The sequence below is a fragment of the Myotis brandtii genome, unplaced genomic scaffold (genome assembly GCF_000412655.1).
Source record: "Myotis brandtii unplaced genomic scaffold, ASM41265v1 scaffold658, whole genome shotgun sequence".
NCBI lineage: Eukaryota > Metazoa > Chordata > Mammalia > Chiroptera > Vespertilionidae > Myotis > Myotis brandtii.
The window spans coordinates 834997-856183 of NW_005370558.1; the positions used below are offsets into that span (position 1 = coordinate 834997).

A 21187-nucleotide genomic window follows, 5' to 3' on the forward strand; every position below is an offset into this window, starting at 1 on the left:
ATAAAAGGGTAATATGCTAATTAGACCAGACATCTTCCAGACGTCATTCTGGACGTCCTTCCTGACAAAACTGGGACAGAGGGAAGCCAGCCCAGGTCCCGGGTGCCAGAGGGAAGCTGGTGCAGGCAGCCGGGGGAAGGACGGCCTACTCTTGCATGAATTTTCGTACATCAGGCCTCTAGTCAAAAATAATTATATACCCTGAAAACTAGAAAACATTGCTGAAATTAATGAAGACCTAAGTACATGGAAAGTAATTCTGTATTCATGGACAGGAAGGCTTAAAATTAAGCTGTCTATACTACCAAAAGTGACCCACAGATTCAAAATAATCTCTATCAAAACTACAACAGCCTTTTCTTCAGAAATGTAAAAGCTGACCCTCAAATGCACATGGGATTTCAGGGGGCCTGGAACAGCCAAAACAATCTCGAAAAAGAATAAAGTTGGAAGACTCATACTTCAAAACTACTACAGCCTGGCCAGTGTGGCTCAGTTGTTAAAGTGTCAGCCAGCACACCACGGAAGGGTCACGGGTTCCATTGCTGGTGGATGTTACTTACTGGGCTGCAGTTTGGATCCCAGGTCCCAGTGGGGAAGAGTGCAGGTGGCAACCAATCTCTCTACTTATGTCCCCCTCTCTCTCCCTCCCTCCCACTCTAAAAATCAACGGAGAAAACATCCTCAGGGGAGGATTAACAACAAAAAACATACTACAAAACTGCAACAAAACATTATGTTACTGCCCTAGCTGGTTTGGCTCAGTGGATAGAGCATCCGCCTGTGGACTGAAAGGTCCCAGGTTCGATTCCAGTCAAGGGCACATGCCTGGGTTGCCAGCTTGATCCCCAGTAGGGGGCGTGCAGGAGGCAGCCAATCAATGACTCTCATCATCGATGTTTCTCTCTCTCCCTCTCCCTTCCTCTCTGAAATCAATAAAAATATATTTAAAAACAAAACAAAAATATTATGTTATCGGCATTAGGACAGACATATAGTTCAATGTAATAGAAGAGAGAGCCCAGAAATAAACCCTCACATATAAAGTCAGTTGATTTTTCAACAAAGGTGCCAAGAACATTCAATGGGGAAATAAATGTCTTTTCAACCAATAGTACTGAGAAAACGCTATCCACAAGCAAAAGAATGAAGTCGGTTGGGTATAGCAGTGGTGACGATTACTCAACACTGTGAATGTACTTCATGCCCCAGAACTTCACACTTACAAATTACTAAAATGATAACTATGAGTGTTCTACCACAACACGTCCCCCAAGTAGGGAGACCCCAGGGAGCAATTGGATTGGCAAGGAGAAGGAAAAGGAGTCCAGGATGATCAAGTTTCCTGGTCGGCAGGGCTGAGTCGTGGATGATGCCGTTCACCTATACCAGGACCACAGGAGATAAGAAGATGAACTTGAGATAAGGTCAAAAGGTACATTGGGGGGTGGGGGGTGCACTGACATTAGGACATTCAATTGAAGATGTCTTGTAGGCGGTTGGCCCTGGAGCTCAGGAGAGCCGTCTGGGCTGGCGAGAGAAATTTGGGGACGGTCAGCACGCAGTACGTAAAGGAAGCCACGGGAATGCGAGGCCCCCGGGAAACACCAACATCCCAAAGCAAGGAGAGCGAACTTGCTTTCAGGGCCCCCCACAAGGCGAGTCCACATCCCCCGGCGAGACTTACCGAAGCTTCAGGGCGGAGGCGTCCTCCAGGCCCATGCAGACCAGGACCATGTAGGCAGGTCGAGGTCCAGCTCGAGAGGAGCCGCTGAGAAGCCAGAACCCCAAACGCTAAGGAACCCCCGCACCCCCAAGTCTCAGGAGTAAGCGCTCGCACCTGGAGCCCAAAGCACTCGATCCGCACTCCGCCCTCCGCGTGGAAAGTCCCTCTCGCGGCCCCGTCGCCTTTCGAGCCTTCCGATTGGCGGAGAGGACCATGGGACCTGGAAGTCGTCCCTGTCCGCGAGGGCTGCCCTTCCGGTTCCGTTGGGTCCCCCTTTGGCTCGGGTTCCCTGCCCCTCCCCCATTCCGGAGCCCCGAGGGGCCGGAGCTCCTGGTGGTGCCGGATACGGACCGTGGCCTTCCCCTGGGTCTGTAAGTGCGGAGGCGGCCACAGAACCGGGCAGGGGTACGGGGTCTCTCAGGATGGAGCCCCTTGGGGCCCTCGATGGGCCAGACGTGATGGGGGCCGAGGGGCTGGCCTAGGCCCGGGGGGACTTAAGGAGCCCTTGGCCCAGCCCACGCTGCGCCCCGCCCCTTTCCCTTCCCTCCTCCGGAGTTTTTAAGGATGCTCCCGGGACCTCCTCCTGCGACCCCGGCCGAGGTCCCAACAGTCGGCTCGGACGCCTGACTCTGGTTTCTTGTAGGAAGAGCCAGAGCGGAGGCTTTGGCAAGGCCTTGGTGCCAGCCCGCGGGAAGCACTATGAGGTTATCCTTCTGCCGGGGTTTCCTGCGCATCAGCTACTGGCTGCAGCACCTTTTCTATGACTGGCGCTGTGCCAGGCACTGGGGATTCGTAAGATACCGTTCCAGTTTTTATAGTCAAGTTTGGGAGCCAGATATAAACAAATAAGTGCTCCTACAATCGAGTATGTATGAGTCATACATGTGTGAACTGCTCAAGGGGCAGCTGCTGGGAAGGCTGAAGAGAGAAAGTGACTTCTGAATTATACTTCTTGAACCTCAGGTGAAGCGCTTTTCAGGCAGAAGAAACAGTTGCAATGCTTTGAAAGGATGACTGAGCATAACTTGTCTGGGGAGAGGAGGAAATTGGGGGGTGAAAGGGGGGGCGTCCTTGTGTGTGGATAAGATGTGAGATTGGGAAAGTAGACCAAGGTCCAGATAGTGAAAGGTTCACTCCTAAAGGAGGTGGATAGTCTTCAGAATTTTAAGGAGGAGAATGATACAAAGTTGCACTGTAGAAAGCCATATTATTCTGGAGATCAGTCTATAGAATAGAAATTCCTATAGACTGATTCAGAACTCTGTAGCTAAAATCTAGGTATACTTATTGGAGGCTGGAGATCAGTCTATAGAATAGAAGTTTCTATAGACTGATTCTGAACTCTGTAGCTAAAATCTAGGTATACTTATTGGGGGTTTTGTGTGTGTGTGTGTGTGTGTGTGTGTGCGCGCGCGCGTGTGTGTTTTAAGGAGTAATGACATCAGCTTAGTTAGCAGTATTGAAGTCCTGAAATCGAATTATGAAGTTATTACTGGAAAGCAAGCAAGTGTGCTATAGTGAATGGTGTGAAGACTCCCTAATAAATTGGCTTTTGAGGGTGGAAGAGGTACCCAAGCTGATTCCCAGGTTTTAGGCTTTTGGTATTTGAAGAACATTGATGCCATTGTCAGCGATAAAGCCATAAGCTTAGTGTAGATTACAAATTTATTTTTTTGATATGTTGCATTAAAGGTCTAATGGAACTTTCCAGTGTATAGTTGAAGTGCAAATCTGCAGCTTAGCCTAAATATTGTGGCTAGAGGTAAAGGTTTGAGTCATCTGCATAGAGGTGGAAGCTATGGGAATAGTTGCCAACAAGAAGATATTATTGATATTGAAGGGAATAATTTGGGGAATGGTTGCATTATGAAATAGTAGTTGGTGTAGCAGCAGAAGCACACTTAGGGGATAAAGCATAAGAATATAAAGTTCTTATAACCAAAAAGACCCAGAAATCAAGAGAAGAGAATATTGAGAAGGAAGCCACTGGAACAATTCATGCAGAGCATTTGGGGAATGAGGGGGGAAAAATATTGAATTTTTTGTATTAAGAAATCATTAGTGATCCTTCAAAAAGCAATTTTAGCAGAGTGATGAGGTGATGATATATGAAATAATGGAGTTCTCAACTGGTTGTTAAATGAGAATGAGAAAAGGCCACATATGAAGGCTTTCCCAGAGAAAATATACAGGCTTTATTTGTTTATTTACCTAAGGAATGCTTATAGAGCTCATTCCGGGTATTGTTCTAAGCTTTTTTTTTTAAAATGAACTTAATCTTTAAATTTAATTTACTTTAAAATGAATTTAATTTCCCATAACAACTCTATGAAGTAATATTACTATTTGACATTGGGTATATGGAAGCACAGAAGTGGTTAAATAACTTGCCCAAGGTCACACAGCTAGTAAGTGGTTGAGCAGGGTTTTGATCCTAGGAAATATGGCTCCAGAATCCATGGTTTTATACTACTAAAGTAAGCAGTGAATAAATATGGGAGTCAAAAGAGTGGGGAAATTTTAAGCAAAGGTAAGCTCATTGGTAAAAAATGGAGAGGCTTAGAAAGTGATCCAGATTGAGAAGAAGGTAAGTAACGGTTTTATATTTGTTATGTATTTCTTTTTTATTTCTTTCCTCCTATCTTAGATCTTCTTTCAATCTGTGCCATCTTAGGTCCATTTCTTTCACAATTAGGTCAATTTATATCACGCTTTCATCTATCACTTACTATCTATAATCTAGTCTCCTCTTCAACTTCAGACTCATATCCAACTAACTAATGGATCTTCCCCTTGATGCCATGCCGGCTCCTCTGACTAAACATTTTAAAACCAGACCCATGATCATCCCCTCCAGTATTTCCTAGCTTATTGAATGGCACTCTTAAAGACATCCAGTCACTCTAGCCAAATATCTTGGTGTCATCTTGACCTTTCCTTTCTTGTTCATCCCCTTGGTCACCAAGTTCATCAGTTGATTGTTTGGAAAAACTACTAGCTAATGGATCTTCCCCTTGATGCCATGCCAGCTCCTCTGACTAAACATTTTAAGACCAGACCCATGATCATCCCCTCCAGTATTTCCTAGCTTATTGAATGGCACTCTTAAAGACATCCAGTCAGTCTAGCCAAATATCTTGGTGTCATCTTGACCTTTCCTTTTTTGTTCATCCCCTTGGTCACCAAGTTCATCAGTTGATTGTTTGGAAAAACTCTCAATTCTGTTTCTTCTCTCCATCCATACTATTACTGTCTCTGTTCAGTCCTCATTATTTCTATCTTGATCTGCTTGAGTAATAGCATACTAACAGGTTTCTTTGCCTCCACATCTACTTTCCTTAGAGCCATTCTCCATAAATTCTTATTTTTGACTAATTGAATTTTAGATAATGCAATAGTTTAGACATCATGTATTTCAAGCAATACAGTAATAGCCTAAGGCAAGTATTTTGAGTACTTTCAACTGGCGTTAAGTTTGGTTAAGGTTGGCCTTGAGGGAGAGGATTTAGGAATTTTTAAAATAGAGAATGTAATAAAACATTGAGAAACCAGACAGGCTTCTGAGGAAGTAAGCCTTGAAAAAAATAAAACACAGGAAAAAATCAAGGACTAAGTTGTGAAGGTTATATGTACTATTATACTTTTGGGCATACTTGCAAAAGACTGGTGGAAAACTGAGGCCAGTAGTTAAGTAACTTACCCACTTCTATACAACAGTTTTAAAAGAATGAACTAGGTCTATAATTATTCATCATATATAGGTCTCAAAAACAATAAATGAGAAAAGAAAGTTGCAAACAATATGTATAGTTTATATCTAATAACATAATTTTATATTTTCTGTGGGTAGGCATACAGAAGTGTTTTTAAAATGAGGAAGGGGTCCTAGCCAGGTAGCTTAGTTGGTTAGAGCGTCATGGAACGCCAAGGTTGTGGGTTCCATCGCTGGTCAGGTCAGGGCACATAGAAGAATCAACCAATGAACACATAAATAAGAGGAACAACAAATCTCTCCCTCCCTCCCTTCCTCTCTTTAAAATAAACCAACTAAAAAAGTTAAATGGGGAGAGGGAGAGTCATTAAGGACCAAACTTAGAACAAGCTGAGTACTGAGTGAAAGGTAGTTGGGAAAGGGGACTTTGGCTTTATCTACAATGTTCAAAATTTTTCCAGAAATGATGTCTTTCTGTATATGTTATGTAGAATAATAAGGGGGGAAAAAACACAAAAGTGTGAAAACTTGGAGAATGTAGTGTTCTGACAGTTACCCAAAAGAAGAAAAGGATTGAGGTTTATAGAGAGAGAGGCTGTAGTATATTACAACATCTTTAAAAAATGGCATATGATGTTAGTGAGATAAAGAAAGATTTCCAAATAGTTGTGAGTGCTAAGTTGAAATATAAAGACACTTTTATGAGGTAGATGAAGAAACAGACTGACATACAGCTTGGGGGATTGTTGTACAGATAGAAAAGTTTTCCTTATCAGTAATTATTAGAGGCATTTGACATAAGAAATTTGGGTATTTTCTCACTGCTCAGAGCATACCAGTGAACATTTTCTAACCTGGAATACGTATTTACTGATCCTTCTTGGTTACACGTATGAACAAAGGGAAATTTTCAAATCAGTTGACACATTTGTTACATGGACATAATTATGGAAAAATTATGTAAATATAAACAAAGAGAAAGTGATCTTAAGTGAGAATTACATTGATATTTGAGAAATATTCAAAACTTGCTAATGGAAACGGCGGATTCAGATTTAATTGAAGTAATCTAAGCAATAGATGATTAGGACCAGAACTATGGAAATAATGAGAGAGAGAGAGAGAGAGAGAGAGAGAGATGAGAAAGTGATCTGAAGTGAGAATTACATTGATATTTGAGAAATAGGTCATTCAAAACTTGTATCTCTCCCTTCCTCTCTGAAATCAATAAAAATATATTTTTTCAAAAGAATAGAGAGAATTTTGAAATCATTCTGAAGAAAGAATCAACAGGATGTGGTGGCCAATTCTACCTGCTCAGTTATTTCTTCCAGTTACTGGAAGCTCTGCCATAATCTAGAATTATATGAGTGGTTTTTATGAAAAGTATGAATAGTTACTTAAATGTTAACTACAGTTGGGGACTCTGTAAATCCAATATATCTGTAATTTTTATTCTCTATTTTATTTGCAAATTGAATTGTTTCAGTCTAAAAAGATAAATACACAAAAGATGGAAAAATAACAGTTAAAATAGGTGAGAAAGCAAGATAAAACAAGGGTAAGGGTATAAAATGCAATCAGGGATAAGATTAATACATAAATCATATTAATATTAAGGTCCTCTAGACTTGACAATTACTGTACTAAAATGTTAACCACAGTTGGGGACTCTGTAAACCCAATATATTTGTAATTTTTATTCTCTGTTTTATTTGCAAATTGAATTGTTTCAGTCTAAAGAGATAAATACACAAAAGATGGAAAAATAACAGTTAAAATAGGTGAGAAAGCAAGATAAAACAAGGGTAAGGGTATAAAATGCAATCAGGGATAAGACTAATACATAAATCACTATTGATATTAAGGTCCTCTAGACTTGACACAGATTTGACTTTAAGTTGTACTTTTTGTTTTTAAACATAAGCCTTTTATTGAAGTAAATACACAAAAGCATATAAATCATAAGCATCCAGCTGAATGGATATGAGGAGGGAAATTTGAACAGTTCCACAGTTAACATTGTCCCTATAAAACTTCAGCTAGCCTAGTTGTTGGACACATTTTGGCATCACGAAGCTTGGGCACAAGTTCCACTCTAATATTTAACACTTTCTACCTCTCTTAAGTTGAGGACGTTATTTATGTTCTCCAAGCTTGAGTTTCCTCATATGTAAAGTGGGAGAGATAATAATACCTACCTTACAGGGATTTTGAGGATTAAATGGGTCGATATTGGTAAAGCACTTAGCCTATACCTGGTACATAGCAAGGTTTCTGTAAAATTAGCAAGGTTTCAGTAAAGATTAACTACTATTCCTTTAATTCTTAATTCTTAAATAAAATTAAGCCAGTTTATAAGAAACACAATTATTTCCTTTCATTTTGTCATTTTTAAAAAGTTTAAAAAAAAAGGCTTTTTTAAAATTTAGTTTTATATTATCAAAAGTATTTTGGAAATAAACCCTCGTAAGAAATTTTCCCCAGGGCACTCAATAATAATTTCATAGGGAACACAGCAGAATAATAAGAGTTTATTATTCTGCTGTGTTTTGTTGAATGATCTGTGTAAAAAGTAGCAATTGATCTTTGCCCTCAAATAATTAACAGTCTATTGGAAAGAGAAACTAGTGACAGGAAACAATTAAGGGATAAACTGTGGCCTGGAAATAAGAGTTTATCAAAGGGAAACAATAGAGTGGGCTGACACACATTATTGAAAACTTCTTAAACAGAATAAAATGTCTTTTTTATTCAATGCGAGCACTTTCCTGAATACCTCTTTGGCTGTTCCTCCTGGTAAGTTTATTGAGACTGATGGATAGGAGTAAGTAAAGGGAACTTCCAGCTCCTCATCTTTGGAGCTCCAAGGAACAATGAAGTATTGTGAGTCCTGTCACACTACAGATGGAAGCCGTTAATGCTCATTTTGGGGTGTGAGTGGGAAAATACTGACCAGAGGGTAGATTAAGGACAAGCTAAACTCTAAAAATGAATACCCCTTTTGTTTGGTTACTTGAAACAATAGCCATTTTTAAAATTCTGTTTTTCAATTGGGACATTCACTCTTTCCAGAATGAATATATTAAGCTACTGTATTTGCTAACACTGACCAGTGATAATACAGTTTTGCTGTTTCTTTACTGATATATTTTCTGTATCTCCTAGATTTACTCCTTTTTATCTGATATTCACCATATTTTCTCTGATGCAACATTTGCTTCTTGACATCTTATGTATATTTTTGTTAATATACCTGTACCATACCAGTTCTCCCTCCTAAATATCACCTTTCTTTCAATGACAGTTTCATTTAGCTGAACTTGTACGCTTAGAACCTTTACACGTTCCTTTTTTTCATTCTCTGTATCCAGTAAATTACCAAGTTCTATGAAATATCTTTTGTTGTTTTCCTTTGCTCCGTATTCCCATTTTCATTCCTTCCTAAGCTCCATGGCCTCAGACCTGTAATGCTTCTGCAGATGCTGAGCTGGTCTTCCTAACTGCAGTTCTTCCTTCTTACCACTGCCAAACAAATCCTGTAGGTTTAACAAACACAAACTGGGCGCTGCTGTGTGTTTAGTACAGTATTAGGTGGCAGGAGAAGACATCAGTTTGAACAGAAGAGGGTTTGACCAATATTGTGGCTGCAAGAAGTATAATTTGAAGCGAAAGGAAAAAGTGGTTGGCTTTAGAAGATGGATGTTCCCAACATTAGCCTGTTGAATAGGATGGAGATGTTTCTGTCTAATGCCATGAAGCTTGCAGTTTGGAGGGGAAGGAACAAGTATTTAACAAATGATTTTTAGTGTTATGATAGAAGTACCAAGCAATGGGTTCAGTAGAGAAAACTGTTAGTCTAAAGCAGCGGTTCTCAACCTGTGGGTCACCAACCTGTGGGTTGCGACCCCTTTGGGGGTCGAACGACCCTTTCACAGGGGTCGCCAAAGACCATCAGAAAACACATATATAATTTCATTTTTTTTTTAATATATTTTATTGATTTTTTACAGAGAGGAAGGGAGAGGGATAGAGAGTTAGAAACATCGATCAGCTGCCTCCTGCACACTCCCCACTGGGGATGTGCCCGCAACCAAGGTACATGCCCTTGACCGGAATCGAACCCGGGACCCTTGAGTCCGCAGGCTGATGCTCTATCCACTGAGCCAAACCAGTTAGGGCTATAATTACATATTGTTTTGTGATTAACCACTATGCTTTAATTATATTCCGTTTATAACAATGAAAATACATCCTGCATATCAGATATTTACATTACAATTCATAACAGCAAAATTAGTTATGAAGTAGCAATGAAAATAATTTTATGGTTGGGGTCACCACAACATGAGGAACTGTATTAAAGGGTCGCGGCATTAGGAAGGTTGAGAACCACTGGTCTAAAGGGTCAGGGAAGGGCCTCTCAGAGGAAATAAAGTCAGAATTGGCTAGGAGCAGTGTTCTAGACTAAAGAAATAACTGTGCTAAGGCTTGGAGTCAGTAGAATGCCATCATGCACCAGGCACTGAGCAATATAAGACTTAAACCCTAACTGGTTTGGCTCAGTGGATAGAGTGTCAGCCTGCGGACTGAAGGGTCCCAGGTTCGATTCCGGTCAAGGGCATGTACCTTGGTTGCTGTCACATCCCCAGTAGTGGGTGTGCAGGAGGCAGCTGATCGATGTTTCTCTCTCATTGATGTTTCTAACTATCCCTCTCCCTTCCTCTCTGTAAAAAATAAAAAATAAATCAATAAAATATATTTTTTAAAAAAGACTTAGACTCTGCCTTCAGGAGCTGGTGTTCTATGAACCTTTGCAGATCAGTGTTATAGAAGGTAAAATTATAAAGATTGGGCTTTAGGATCCAGATGTGGCCAAGAGCAGCTGGTTGTCTTATAATTCTCAACTACAGAGTTGATGAATGCTCAAAATTCAAGGTGAATTTATTGATGGACTGAAATTTTAGAGCTATTTCTCAAGGTATAGCTGATATTCTACTGATCTCACTGGAGACTGGTATATAGACAGAGAATGCCAGTTTATTATTTTTACAATGGCTGGTGGCATAGCTAATTCATCCTTCCTTTTAGAGATACACACAGGAAGCCAAGCTACCAGAAAATTATTTGGAGAGTATGGAATCAGAATATGGGGACTTCTTCCATATTTATTTTTTCTATAAAGGGACAAATATGCAGAGAATTTTGGCAAAGACACCTTCTCCATAGTTGAATGTGTTATGCCAATGTTTATCTTAATTATTATTAGTTTACTTAATAAGTTTATACTCAAGAGGTTAGTATTTATCCACAAGACAATGGACAATCACAGGACTTTAGGTAGGGGTTGAATATAATCAGATCTGTATTTTCTAAAGATGTCATGTGGTGATGTAGGAGTTGGATTAAAAGGAATAGAACCAGGAAGCCAAGGAACATGTGTGAGTCTGTTCTAGTTGTCCAGTTGATGAATAATGATGTATAAAGTTGGGCAAAGAAGAAAGACCAGAATCTAGTAAAAATTAATTATATATTTACTCTTACTCCGATTCCCACCAAGTGGTTTATGTTTTTTCTATATCAAATATTTTATTTCCTTTCTATATCAAGAAATATTTCTCAAGAGAGAATTAGATTTGTCCAATGCACAGGATATACATTATCCCTTTAGGTCTGTAACTTTCATTTTATTGTAGAAATACTTGTGTGAATAAATACACATCCTTTTAAATAGAAGACAGTTTACCCAGGAATGGGGCAAGCAATGTCATTGCAGTTCTTTAAAATACAAAGCAAAAGAGCAATGTTTTGTCTTTGAAGAAGGAGGTTCACAGTGTCGTGCAAAAGAAAATAGTTATGTTATTATTACTTGTTGGGATGTTTTAGTTTCTTTTTGAAACCTGAAAGAATTCTCATTTGTGAAGAAAAAAAAATGCTCATGGAATAACTCAAGTACCGTTCCTGTATCTTTAAGAGTTGAATGAATGCCAAGCTATTTATACTGATACAAGTCCACTCCTTAGGTGCAGTTGACACTTGATGTTGACAAGGAGTAATTTTCAACAGCCTTTGAAAGCTGTTATACTGTTTCCTCTTTCAAGGCAAATTTCATTTGGATACATACAAACAGATATGATAACACAAATTTGGTTTTGGAAAGAAAATTCAGGTTTCTTCATTGTTTGAATTTTCTTAAATTCATCCTTTTTACATTTCTGTTCTTTAGGTCTGCCAAAATGTCTGAAAGATCAGATCTCCTTCACTTCAAGTTTGAAAATTATGGAGATTCAATGTTACAAAAAATGAACAAATTAAGAGAAGAGAATAAATTTTGTGATGTTACAGTTCTCATAGATGATATTGAGGTCCAGGGGCATAAAATTGTGTTTGCTGCAGGTTCCCCCTTCTTAAGAGACCAGTTTTTACTGAATGATTCCAGAGAGGTGAAAATCTCCATATTGCAGAGTTCCGAAGTGGGGAGACAATTGCTCTTATCCTGTTATAGTGGTGTGCTGGAATTCCCTGAGATGGAACTGGTAAATTACTTGACTGCTGCGAGTTTTCTTCAGATGAGCCACATTGTAGAACGGTGCACACAGGCCTTGTGGAAGTTTATAAAGCCAAAACAACCACTGGATAGTAAAGAGGGATGTGAACCGCAGAGTGCTTCTCCCCAGTCAAAAGAACAGCAGGGAGATGCCAGAGGCTCCCCAAAGCAGGACTCACCTTGTATTCATCCATCTGAAGACAGTATGGATATGGAGGACAGTGATATTCAGATTGTTAAGGTAGAATCTATTGGGGATGTATCAGAGGTTAGAAGTAAAAAAGATCAGAACCAGTTTATTTCTTCTGAACCCACTGCTTTACATTCATCAGAGCCCCAGCACTCCCTGATAAATTCAACTGTGGAAAACAGAGTAAGTGAAATAGAACAAAACCATCTCCACAATTATGCCCTCTCTTACACAGGCAGTGATAACATCGTCTTGGCCTCAAAAGATGTCTTTGGGCCTAATATTCGAGGTGTAGACAAAGGCCTACAGTGGCATCATCAATGCCCAAAGTGTACCAGGGTGTTCCGTCACCTGGAGAACTACGCCAACCATTTAAAAATGCACAAACTCTTTATGTGTCTACTCTGCGGCAAGACTTTTACTCAGAAAGGCAACCTTCATCGACACATGCGTGTGCATGCCGGCATTAAACCTTTCCAGTGTAAGATCTGTGGGAAAACCTTTTCTCAGAAGTGTTCCTTACAGGATCATCTTAACCTTCACAGTGGAGATAAGCCCCATAAGTGTAACTATTGTGACATGGTTTTTGCACATAAGCCAGTTTTGAGGAAACACCTTAAACAGCTGCATGGCAAAAACAGCTTTGATAATGCCAATGAGAGAAATGTGCAAGACCTCACAGTGGATTTTGATTCTTTTGCATGTACAACAGTTACAGACTCTAAAGGGTGTCAGCCACAGCCTGATGCAACACAGGTCCTGGATGCAGGTAAACTGGCCCAAGCTGTCCTGAACCTAAGAAATGATAGTACTTGTGTGAACTGAGTAGGGGCTTTATGCTCAAAACTAGAAGTGACTGAAAACATGGCAATAGTCTTGAGTGTTTTTAGAAGAGATTTTGCTAGCTTGACTTCTCCAAAGCCTCTGTGCAGGTTGTAGAATGAATCAAAGTACTAACAGACCAGGCAACTTACCACTTGGAGTGGTCTTGCCTTCCTTTTGCCCTCTCCCATTTTCTGTTTTGAATTATCTTGTGATGCCTGTCTTCCTTTCCCAAGGAGTATTCCATTTGTCTACCTAACATTGACTTATGACACATTTTAGGCTTTTCACTGGACACATTCAGAAGGCACAACAAGTTAATAACATCACCTGCAATCCACTAATGGATGCTATGCTAAGAGAAGTGAATAATATTTTTCTTTGGCAGAAAATAGGCTAAGATATAAAGTGATATTGCTATTGGCCTGAATATGTGATAGAACTTCTGGTTGCCTACTTATAATTCATCTATGAATGAATGACTCCCTACCATTTGTACTTTTCTTGGAACTGGCTATAAAGAAGTATTTTAAGTTGTTCAGCACTCTTTTCAACAGCATTATGGCCCCCAACTTTATGTCACTGAATTGTTCACGTAGACCAGAGTACAATCTTTCCGGCAACACCTGCAGGCATAGTTAGGTATCACCATGAGGAGCATAATCAACAAAGAATAGAAGTACATTTGTACAACAATTTAACGTGAGACGTCTTCCTCAAAAGAAGCCAAACGCTTATTCATGTGTAACTTATTTGTTGATGCTTTTTAAGTCAGGATGCTCCAAGCATACTTAAAATGTGCTAAAGTATAATAGTCTCTCTAAAAAGAAGCTATTTAGGAGTCAGTCTTTGGACTCTGCTTTAGAGGTTAGCTATCAGAGAGGTGTTTAGCCATCAGAAAGGTGTTTGGGCTTCAGAGTTTTGTTCAGTGTATTCTAAGAGTCTCTGAATTCTCATTTTCTCATGTACCTTAATTTCTAAAATGGATGAAAAAAATGGGTCGTGGAATGAGCAACCAGGCTTTTGCATTCAGATATTCCTATAGCCCCACCTTGCTATGTTTGATAGATCACTAATACAAAGTTGATCTTCCAAGTATGGTAAAACAGAACAACTGTGTGTTGTAGTTCAGAAATAAAATTTTGAGTCTTATTAGTTTCTGACCCATGAGTTAGACATAGGTAATAGAAGTGTTAGAGTCCTTAGAGAGTCTTAAGAGATAATTTACTCCACCTCTCTCTCTTTTTTTTTTTTTTTAAGTTGGGGTATTAATAGCCCAAAGAGGTGGCCTGGCCAAGGTTGGCCAAATTAGATAAGTGACTAAATATGAGCTAATGTCTCCTCATTTTTTCTCACTACCCCTTGGCTTAAAAAGATCTAGTACATAATCAAGAATACATTAGCAAAAAGCTCACCTTTGTGAATCCCTATTGGCTTTCTAAGACAGCCTGGATTTTGCAAACAAAATATCACAGAAGGATTTATTTTTGTTATTTTTTAGTTAGAATAAATATTACATTCTTCCCAAGCAGGTGACTGATTTGCTGGGTATTAGGGAGGGAAAGGACAAATAAGAATAAATGTGAGAAGGATCTAAATGTGAAACTGATTATGTCTGGAAACAGTGTTTATTTAATTTCCATCAGGATTTTGTTTTCATGTTTGAGCTATGAGAGTGCATATACCGATAAACCAAAAATTAGGTTTAACTTGAGTAGTCAGGGAATTCTTAAAGTTGTTATAATTTGATACATTTACATGTGAATCTGACTTGAGGTATTATTTCTACCTTTTGTTAAAAGATTTAAAATGAGAATAAAATTGAGTGATAAGACTAATAGATATCTTATATCTAAGGTCACTCATTACATGGTCTAATGATGCTGCCAAGCATTCCAGTTTTTATATGACCCAGGCAGAGTACCAGTTCTCTAAAACAGTGTGACATTACCATGTTAACCAACAAGTCACTATTTCCTTTGAACATCATTTTGGCATGGAAATTTCATGTTGGAGTGCTTCCTTTGTTTATATTCATGTCCTGTTTTTGTTACTGGTTTGAAGACTAAAAGTCATGGGTTCAAAATAGATTGCTCTCTTTGGTTGGAGACTATTGCTGGGTTCATCTAGTCATTCAAGATGCATTTATTGAGCATCTACTGTTGCCAGGCACTATGCTAGATGATGAGGATATGAAGGTAAGATTGCAATGATCCCTGCTCTCGCAGATCTTACAGTTTCGTGTAGTCTTAGGGAGCTAAGATATCAATTTGATTTTAAACTAAGAGTAATAAAGGAAACTGCCTTGCTTTTTTTGATCACTTAAAGTCAGCATCTAGATGGTTTTGTATCTGTAAAAGCTATAGTTCTCACCTTTTGTACTGCAAACCTCTTGGCTGGGGCGGTGTTCTGTTTCTGTGAGACATTTTCTTAATTTTGGTGGGATTTTACTTTTCTCCTTCTTTGTTTATACATGTTTCTTAGATTGTATTGCAAAGTGGTCAAATTATTGATATCAAGTAAGTTTTATAGAGGAAGATTTTTAAAAACCTTAGTTATTCAGCATTTGTATTTTATGGATCCCCAGGAAAACTAAAAAGGGGAGAACACTCTTTACCATAGTTGGTTTAAAAAAGATACTGTATCACAGTTATTTATTTATTATTTAATTTTAAAGACAAACTCCAAACCGAAGCAGCTCTGAGGTAAATCAGATGTGGTTTTAATTTGTTTTAGTTTCTTTTTTAGAAAATCTGTAAGTGGAGGGTGACCAGTGTCACTGCTTTTAAATATTGTCCTAAAAAAAACAACCTAGAACATTTTATTTCAGCTGGTGAATAGCTGTTTTAAACCTGTTGTATGTTAGACATACTATGAACTACCTCTTCACTTATTATGGGGAAGTTTCCTTAATAAAAGTGTGACAATTAAAGCTCTGGTGTGAGTAGTTTATTTTTTCTCCCCTCCTTTCCTTTTCAATTGCTTGAATTTGAATACAGGAATACTTCCTTCATTCCTATTCTTTAAAACACATATTAATAAAATATGCTGAGCTTGGCTTCAGAACCAAATATGAGTTAACCAGAAATTGTTTCTAGGGTCAGTTACTTAAATGAGAGCCTGTTGACTAAGGGGTAAAGCAACTGCTTTTAAGAGCTGGTTCAGAAATTCCTTCATTTGGCAAATACTTGGATGCCTACTGAGTGCTAGTCTTGGGGAATGTAAAGATCGGTAAGGCACTGCCCCAAGTACCTCTGCTTAGATGGGACGCAGATTTCAATACTGGAATGATAATTGCACTAATGAAGGCAGCCAAATGGGTTGGCTTGACAGCTAAGAGCCAGCTAATTCAAGGCAGTTCCTGGTGGCTTTAAGGATGATGGGATTTTGAAGGGTTAGTGGGAGGAGGGATTGGGCATATGGGAGGAAACAGTAGATGAGAGGCTTGGGTTTGCCCAAAAACGTGGGGCGGGGCGGGGCGTGAAGGTGAGAAGGAAGCGATAGAGTAAAGGAAGAGAGATCCAGAGGTTGGGGCCAGATCCTGATGGGGCATTAGCTAGGCAATCTCGGATACTGATCCCCATGGCAGTCTCCTTCCTCCATCACCTTTTAAATTGCAGGTGGCCCAGTAAAAGGAGAGGACCTGGCCATAATAATCCGCGAGGGCCGCCCTGTGGTCCCGGCGCGGGGTATTCTGATGGACGCACTGTACCCCAACTTCACAAGCCTCCTGCGGTTCGGATGTTGGGGAGAATTCAGAAGGGGAATTGGCTCCCGTACTGATCAGGGACAGGAGAAATGGGATTTGCCGGCACTGGGCGTCTTTCTGTCATTCCGCAGGGGTGGGGGAGTGAGGAAGGGAGGATGTCTCAGAATGTCCTTCCGGTATGCTCAGCCCGCCCCCTGCGGGGTCAAGGTGGTTGACACCGGATGTATTTCCTTCCAGACTAAGTCTACCTTCCGGTCCGGGCCCTTTGCTGCGGAAACGTCGGTTCTGGTTTTCCGAGTGGGTGAGTGAGCGCCAGGGAGACGCGGCGGGTGGGGAAGCCCCACGAGGAGGAGGAGGGGGGCAGCTGGGTGCTGCCCGGCGGTGGCTGGGCTGGTCCTGCAACCGCCTGGCCGACAGGGCCTTGGTCCTGTTGGGCTTGGCTCAGGAAGACCTGTGGCAAGCTGGCGGCTCTTCCCGGCCACTGGGAACCCAGGTTCAATTCCGCAGACGTTCCCTAAGCTCTTCCTGCTCTGTGCCGGTCCCCGGCGTTCGCTGCAGGAACTCGGCTAAACGAGGCGCTGTTTCGTGATGCTCTGGGAGCAACCGACTCTTAAGGGGGAGACAGGAGGAGTCTAGGAAGCCTTACTTAATTTAGGCCTTAAAGGAGCTAAATCGCTAGCTGGAAAAAGTAACGGGAGCGTAACATGTGCAAAGGTGCATTCGGGGGTCTTCTTGCCTGGGCAATGGTGAAAATCTGAATATCAAAGAAACTTCCATGAAAAAGAGTAGAGAAAAGATAAAGCTATAAAGGTACTTAAGGCCAAATCATGAGTGAGCTTTTATTTGCTAAGAAGGTTAGGCTGTCCCGTAGGTAGAGGGCAGCTGGAGAGGGGGGGGGAAAGAAAAGTTTTGAAAGATGTCAATTTGCCCTAGCCAGTTTAGCTCAGTGGATGGCGCGTTGCCCTGCGGACTGAAGGGTCCCGGGTTCAATTCTGCTCAGTGGATGGCGCGTTGCCCTGTGGACTGAAGGGTCCCGAGTTCAATTCTGGTCGAGGGCACATGCCCGGGTTGCAGGCTCGATCCCCAGTAGGGGGCGTGCAGGAGGCAGCCAAGCAATGATTCTCTCTCATTATGGATGCTTCTATCTCTCTCTCACTCCCTCTTCCTCCCTCTCTGATATTTTTTAAAAAAATAAATAAAAGATGTCAATTTTGGTGGCACTCAGTAGGGTAGTTTGGAATATAAGAGACTGGTATCAAGGAGAACTTTTGGAAGACATGGCAGTGGTCCAGGTGAACAGAATAAAGACCTGCAGTAGTGATGGGGAGTCTAAAGTTTGGAGATTACATTAAGGTTTCTAATTTGGGAAACTTACAGCCATTTAGTAGTAGCATTAACTATACAAGGCACATAAATTTAGCCAAGGAGAAAAATATAGAATCTGTTAACTACAATTCAATATAATATAAATGCTGTAACAAAAATATGAAAAATGTGCCACGAGATCAGAGAGAAATGCATCTTAATTTTTCTGGATTTTAAGGTTTAATTTTCTGGAATTTATTCTTAGCACCCAGAGTAAAATTTGAGTGAGTATTCTTTTACCCAATTCAGGTTTGGGACTTTAAAATTTTGTTTGTTTTTACTAGCACAGTGTAGGAAAGCATTCCTTATCCTTACAGCAGTGTTTGTATTATATTTTGCTTAGATTTTGACCATGGCTGCGGAGTCTGATGTTCTGCACTTCCAGTTTGAACAGCAAGGAGATGCAGTCTTGCAGAAAATGAATCTCTTGAGACAGCAGAATTTATTTTGTGATGTATCAATTTATATTAATGACACCGAGTTCCAGGGGCACAAGGTGATATTAGCTGCTTGCTCCACTTTCATGAGAGATCAGTTTTTACTCACACAGTCAAAACATGTCAGAATTACCATCTTGCAGAGTGCGGAAGTTGGCAGAAAATTGTTGCTCTCTTGCTATACTGGAGCACTTGAAGTGAAAAGGAAAGAGCTTTTGAAATACTTAACTGCTGCTAGTTACCTTCAGATGGTTCACATTGTGGAAAAGTGTACAGAAGCTTTGTCAGGATACCTGGAAATTGACCTTTCTATGAAAAACAACAATCAGCATACCGACCTGTGTCAATCCTCTAACCCAGATGTTAAAAATGAGGAAGAAAATACAGATAAAGACTGTGAGATCATCGAAATTTCAGAAGATAGTCCTGTAAACATAGATTTCCACGTTAAAGAAGAGGAAAGCAATGTGTTGCAGTCTACAGTAGAGAGCTTGACATCAGAGAGACAGGAAATGAAGTCACCAGAGCTGTCTTCAGTTGATATAGGTTTTAAAGACAATGAAATTTGTATCCTCCGTGTGGAATCTATAAATACCGATGGTGTAGAAAATGGGCAGTTTTCACAGCCTTGTACCTCGTCAAAAGCAAGCATGTATTTCTCTGAAACACAGCATTCACTGATCAATTCTACGGTTGAGAGCAGAGTGGCAGAAGTTCCTGGGAGTCAAGATCAGGGCTCATTTTGTGGGAATACTGAAGGAAGTCATGGAACAGCAAATGAGATTCAGAACCTGGAAGATATTTATTCTCTGAGACACCAGTGCCCCAGGTGTCCACGAGGATTTCTTCATGTTGAAAATTATCTGCGCCACCTTAAGATGCATAAACTGTTCTTGTGCTTACAGTGTGGGAAAACATTTACACAGAAGAAAAATCTCAACCGGCACATTCGAGGGCACATGGGCATACGGCCCTTTCAGTGTACTGTGTGCTTGAAGACATTTACCGCTAAAAGCACGTTGCAGGACCACTTGAACATACATAGTGGGGATCGGCCATACAAATGCCAGTGTTGTGACATGGATTTCAAGCACAAATCTGCCCTGAAAAAGCATGTGACCTCTGTGCATGGCCGGAGCAGTGGTGAAAAAAATACCTATTCATGATCTCAAAAAGCAAAATCTATTATAAGTACAATCACACCTTGCTATGGAAGCTATGTTAGGCAAGTCTTTCTATAGAAATGCAACATTTGTAATATTGTTTTCCTCCTCATCTTTGGGTCTTATTTTTGGTCTGCCTATACATTATTCTTTCTGAGCTTATACTAAGAGTTCCAAAGTGTGGGAGACATGATAAAGCTGATGGAATGCTCTCTCACATCTTGTGTTATATAAGTCCCAGTTGTATACCTAGAGAAATACTGTTCTTCTCTTAAATATTATTGATTCTAATGACAGCGGATCCAGCAGAATTTCCATATTCAGATTTTGAGTATCTATGTAGTTGATGGAAGTGTAAAATAACCTAGCCATGTAATAACTTTAATGAGTTAAGATAATGGAAAGATAAAATTTAAAACACCCTGTTATCCATTATTAGTCACTTTAAAATCAGATAGGACTAATAAATTTTTAACCTACTGCTTTTGGATTGCAAACTAAACACCAAGGTACCTGTTGTTATAAAATGTAAAAGAACATAATTCATATTCACTTGGGAATAGCAGAATTTGCTTATACCTTTCTTAAAACTATTTCCATGGTTTGTTAGTATACATATTTTATAAATTATTCATTAGGCCCAAATGTCTTGATTTTATTTAATGCAGTGGCATCTAATAATTTTGTGGCTAGTAAAAACATACCATTGGCTTGAAGCTCTAAAAAATTACTTTTAGAAATCCCAACTTAACCAAAGGTATTAGTTACACCTTTTTTGTTGTTGTTGTTAAATATATTTTTATTGATTTCAGAGAAGAATGGAGAGGGAGAGAGAGAGAAAAACACCAATGAGAGAGTCATCGATCAGCTGCCTCCTGCACATCCCATACTGGGCATCAAGCCCGCAACCCAGGCATGTGCCCTGACTGGAAATCGAACCCTGACCTCCTGGTTCATAGGTCAACACTCAACCGCTGAACTATGTCGGCTGGCTACCCTTTTATCTTCTAGTTAACATAGTCAAGTTGACCTTTGTCAATTTTGTATCTAGGTAATAGGAATGGTATGCTCAAAACACTTGTAGCAGACATCTCTGAGGTCATTAGACAGAGGAACACTTTCCATATCTAGCTCCTTCTTATTGCTCGTTTCCTTTCTCGAACAGTATCCCCTCTGCTAAATGATTTGTTTTTGGTATACAGTTTCATGAATCTTTTTTTTTTTAAATATATTTTATTGATTTTTTACAGAGAGGAAGGATAGAGAGTTAGAAACATTCATGAGAGAGAAACATCGATCAGCTGCCTCCTGCACACCCCCTACTGGGGATGTGCCAGCAACCAAGGTACATGCCCTTGACCAGAACCGAACCTGGGACTCCTCAGTCCACAGGCTGACGCTCTAGCCACTGAGCCAAACTGGTCAGGGCCAGTTTCATGAATCTTAACACATGTATAGATTTATGCAACCACCTGTGTAATCAGAATACAGAACATTCTATCACCACCACTAACTT

The 21187-nt window shown here is 40.0% G+C and overlaps 2 protein-coding genes across 7 annotated transcripts; both read left to right on the plus strand.

The window, feature by feature from the left end:
• Positions 1-1939: 1939 nt before the first annotated feature.
• On the plus strand, positions 1940-15929 carry ZBTB26 (zinc finger and BTB domain containing 26). 3 transcript variants are annotated; one of them, XM_014528897.1, is made up of 2 exons: positions 1940-2097; positions 11665-15929. In XM_014528897.1, the coding sequence occupies exons 1-2, from the start codon at positions 1940-1942 to the stop codon at positions 12998-13000; spliced, it is 1494 nt and encodes a 497-aa protein (XP_014384383.1). In that variant the 3' UTR covers positions 13001-15929. The 3 variants fall into 3 exon arrangements, with proteins under 3 accessions (XP_014384383.1, XP_005880968.1, XP_014384384.1); XM_005880906.2 differs by having other exon boundaries at positions 2027-2093; XM_014528898.1 differs by lacking the exon at positions 1940-2097 and adding an exon at positions 7968-8237.
• Positions 2045-20406, plus strand: ZBTB6 (zinc finger and BTB domain containing 6). Of its 4 annotated transcripts, XM_005880905.2 has the most exons (3): positions 2055-2097; positions 16944-17007; positions 18415-20406. In XM_005880905.2, the coding sequence occupies exon 3, from the start codon at positions 18424-18426 to the stop codon at positions 19672-19674; it is 1251 nt and encodes a 416-aa protein (XP_005880967.2). In that variant the 5' UTR covers positions 2055-2097; positions 16944-17007; positions 18415-18423; the 3' UTR covers positions 19675-20406. The 4 variants fall into 4 exon arrangements, with proteins under 4 accessions (XP_014384385.1, XP_014384387.1, XP_005880967.2 ...); XM_014528899.1 differs by lacking the exon at positions 16944-17007 and having other exon boundaries at positions 2045-2097; XM_014528901.1 differs by lacking the exon at positions 16944-17007 and having other exon boundaries at positions 2049-2093.
• Positions 20407-21187: the final 781 nt, after the last annotated feature.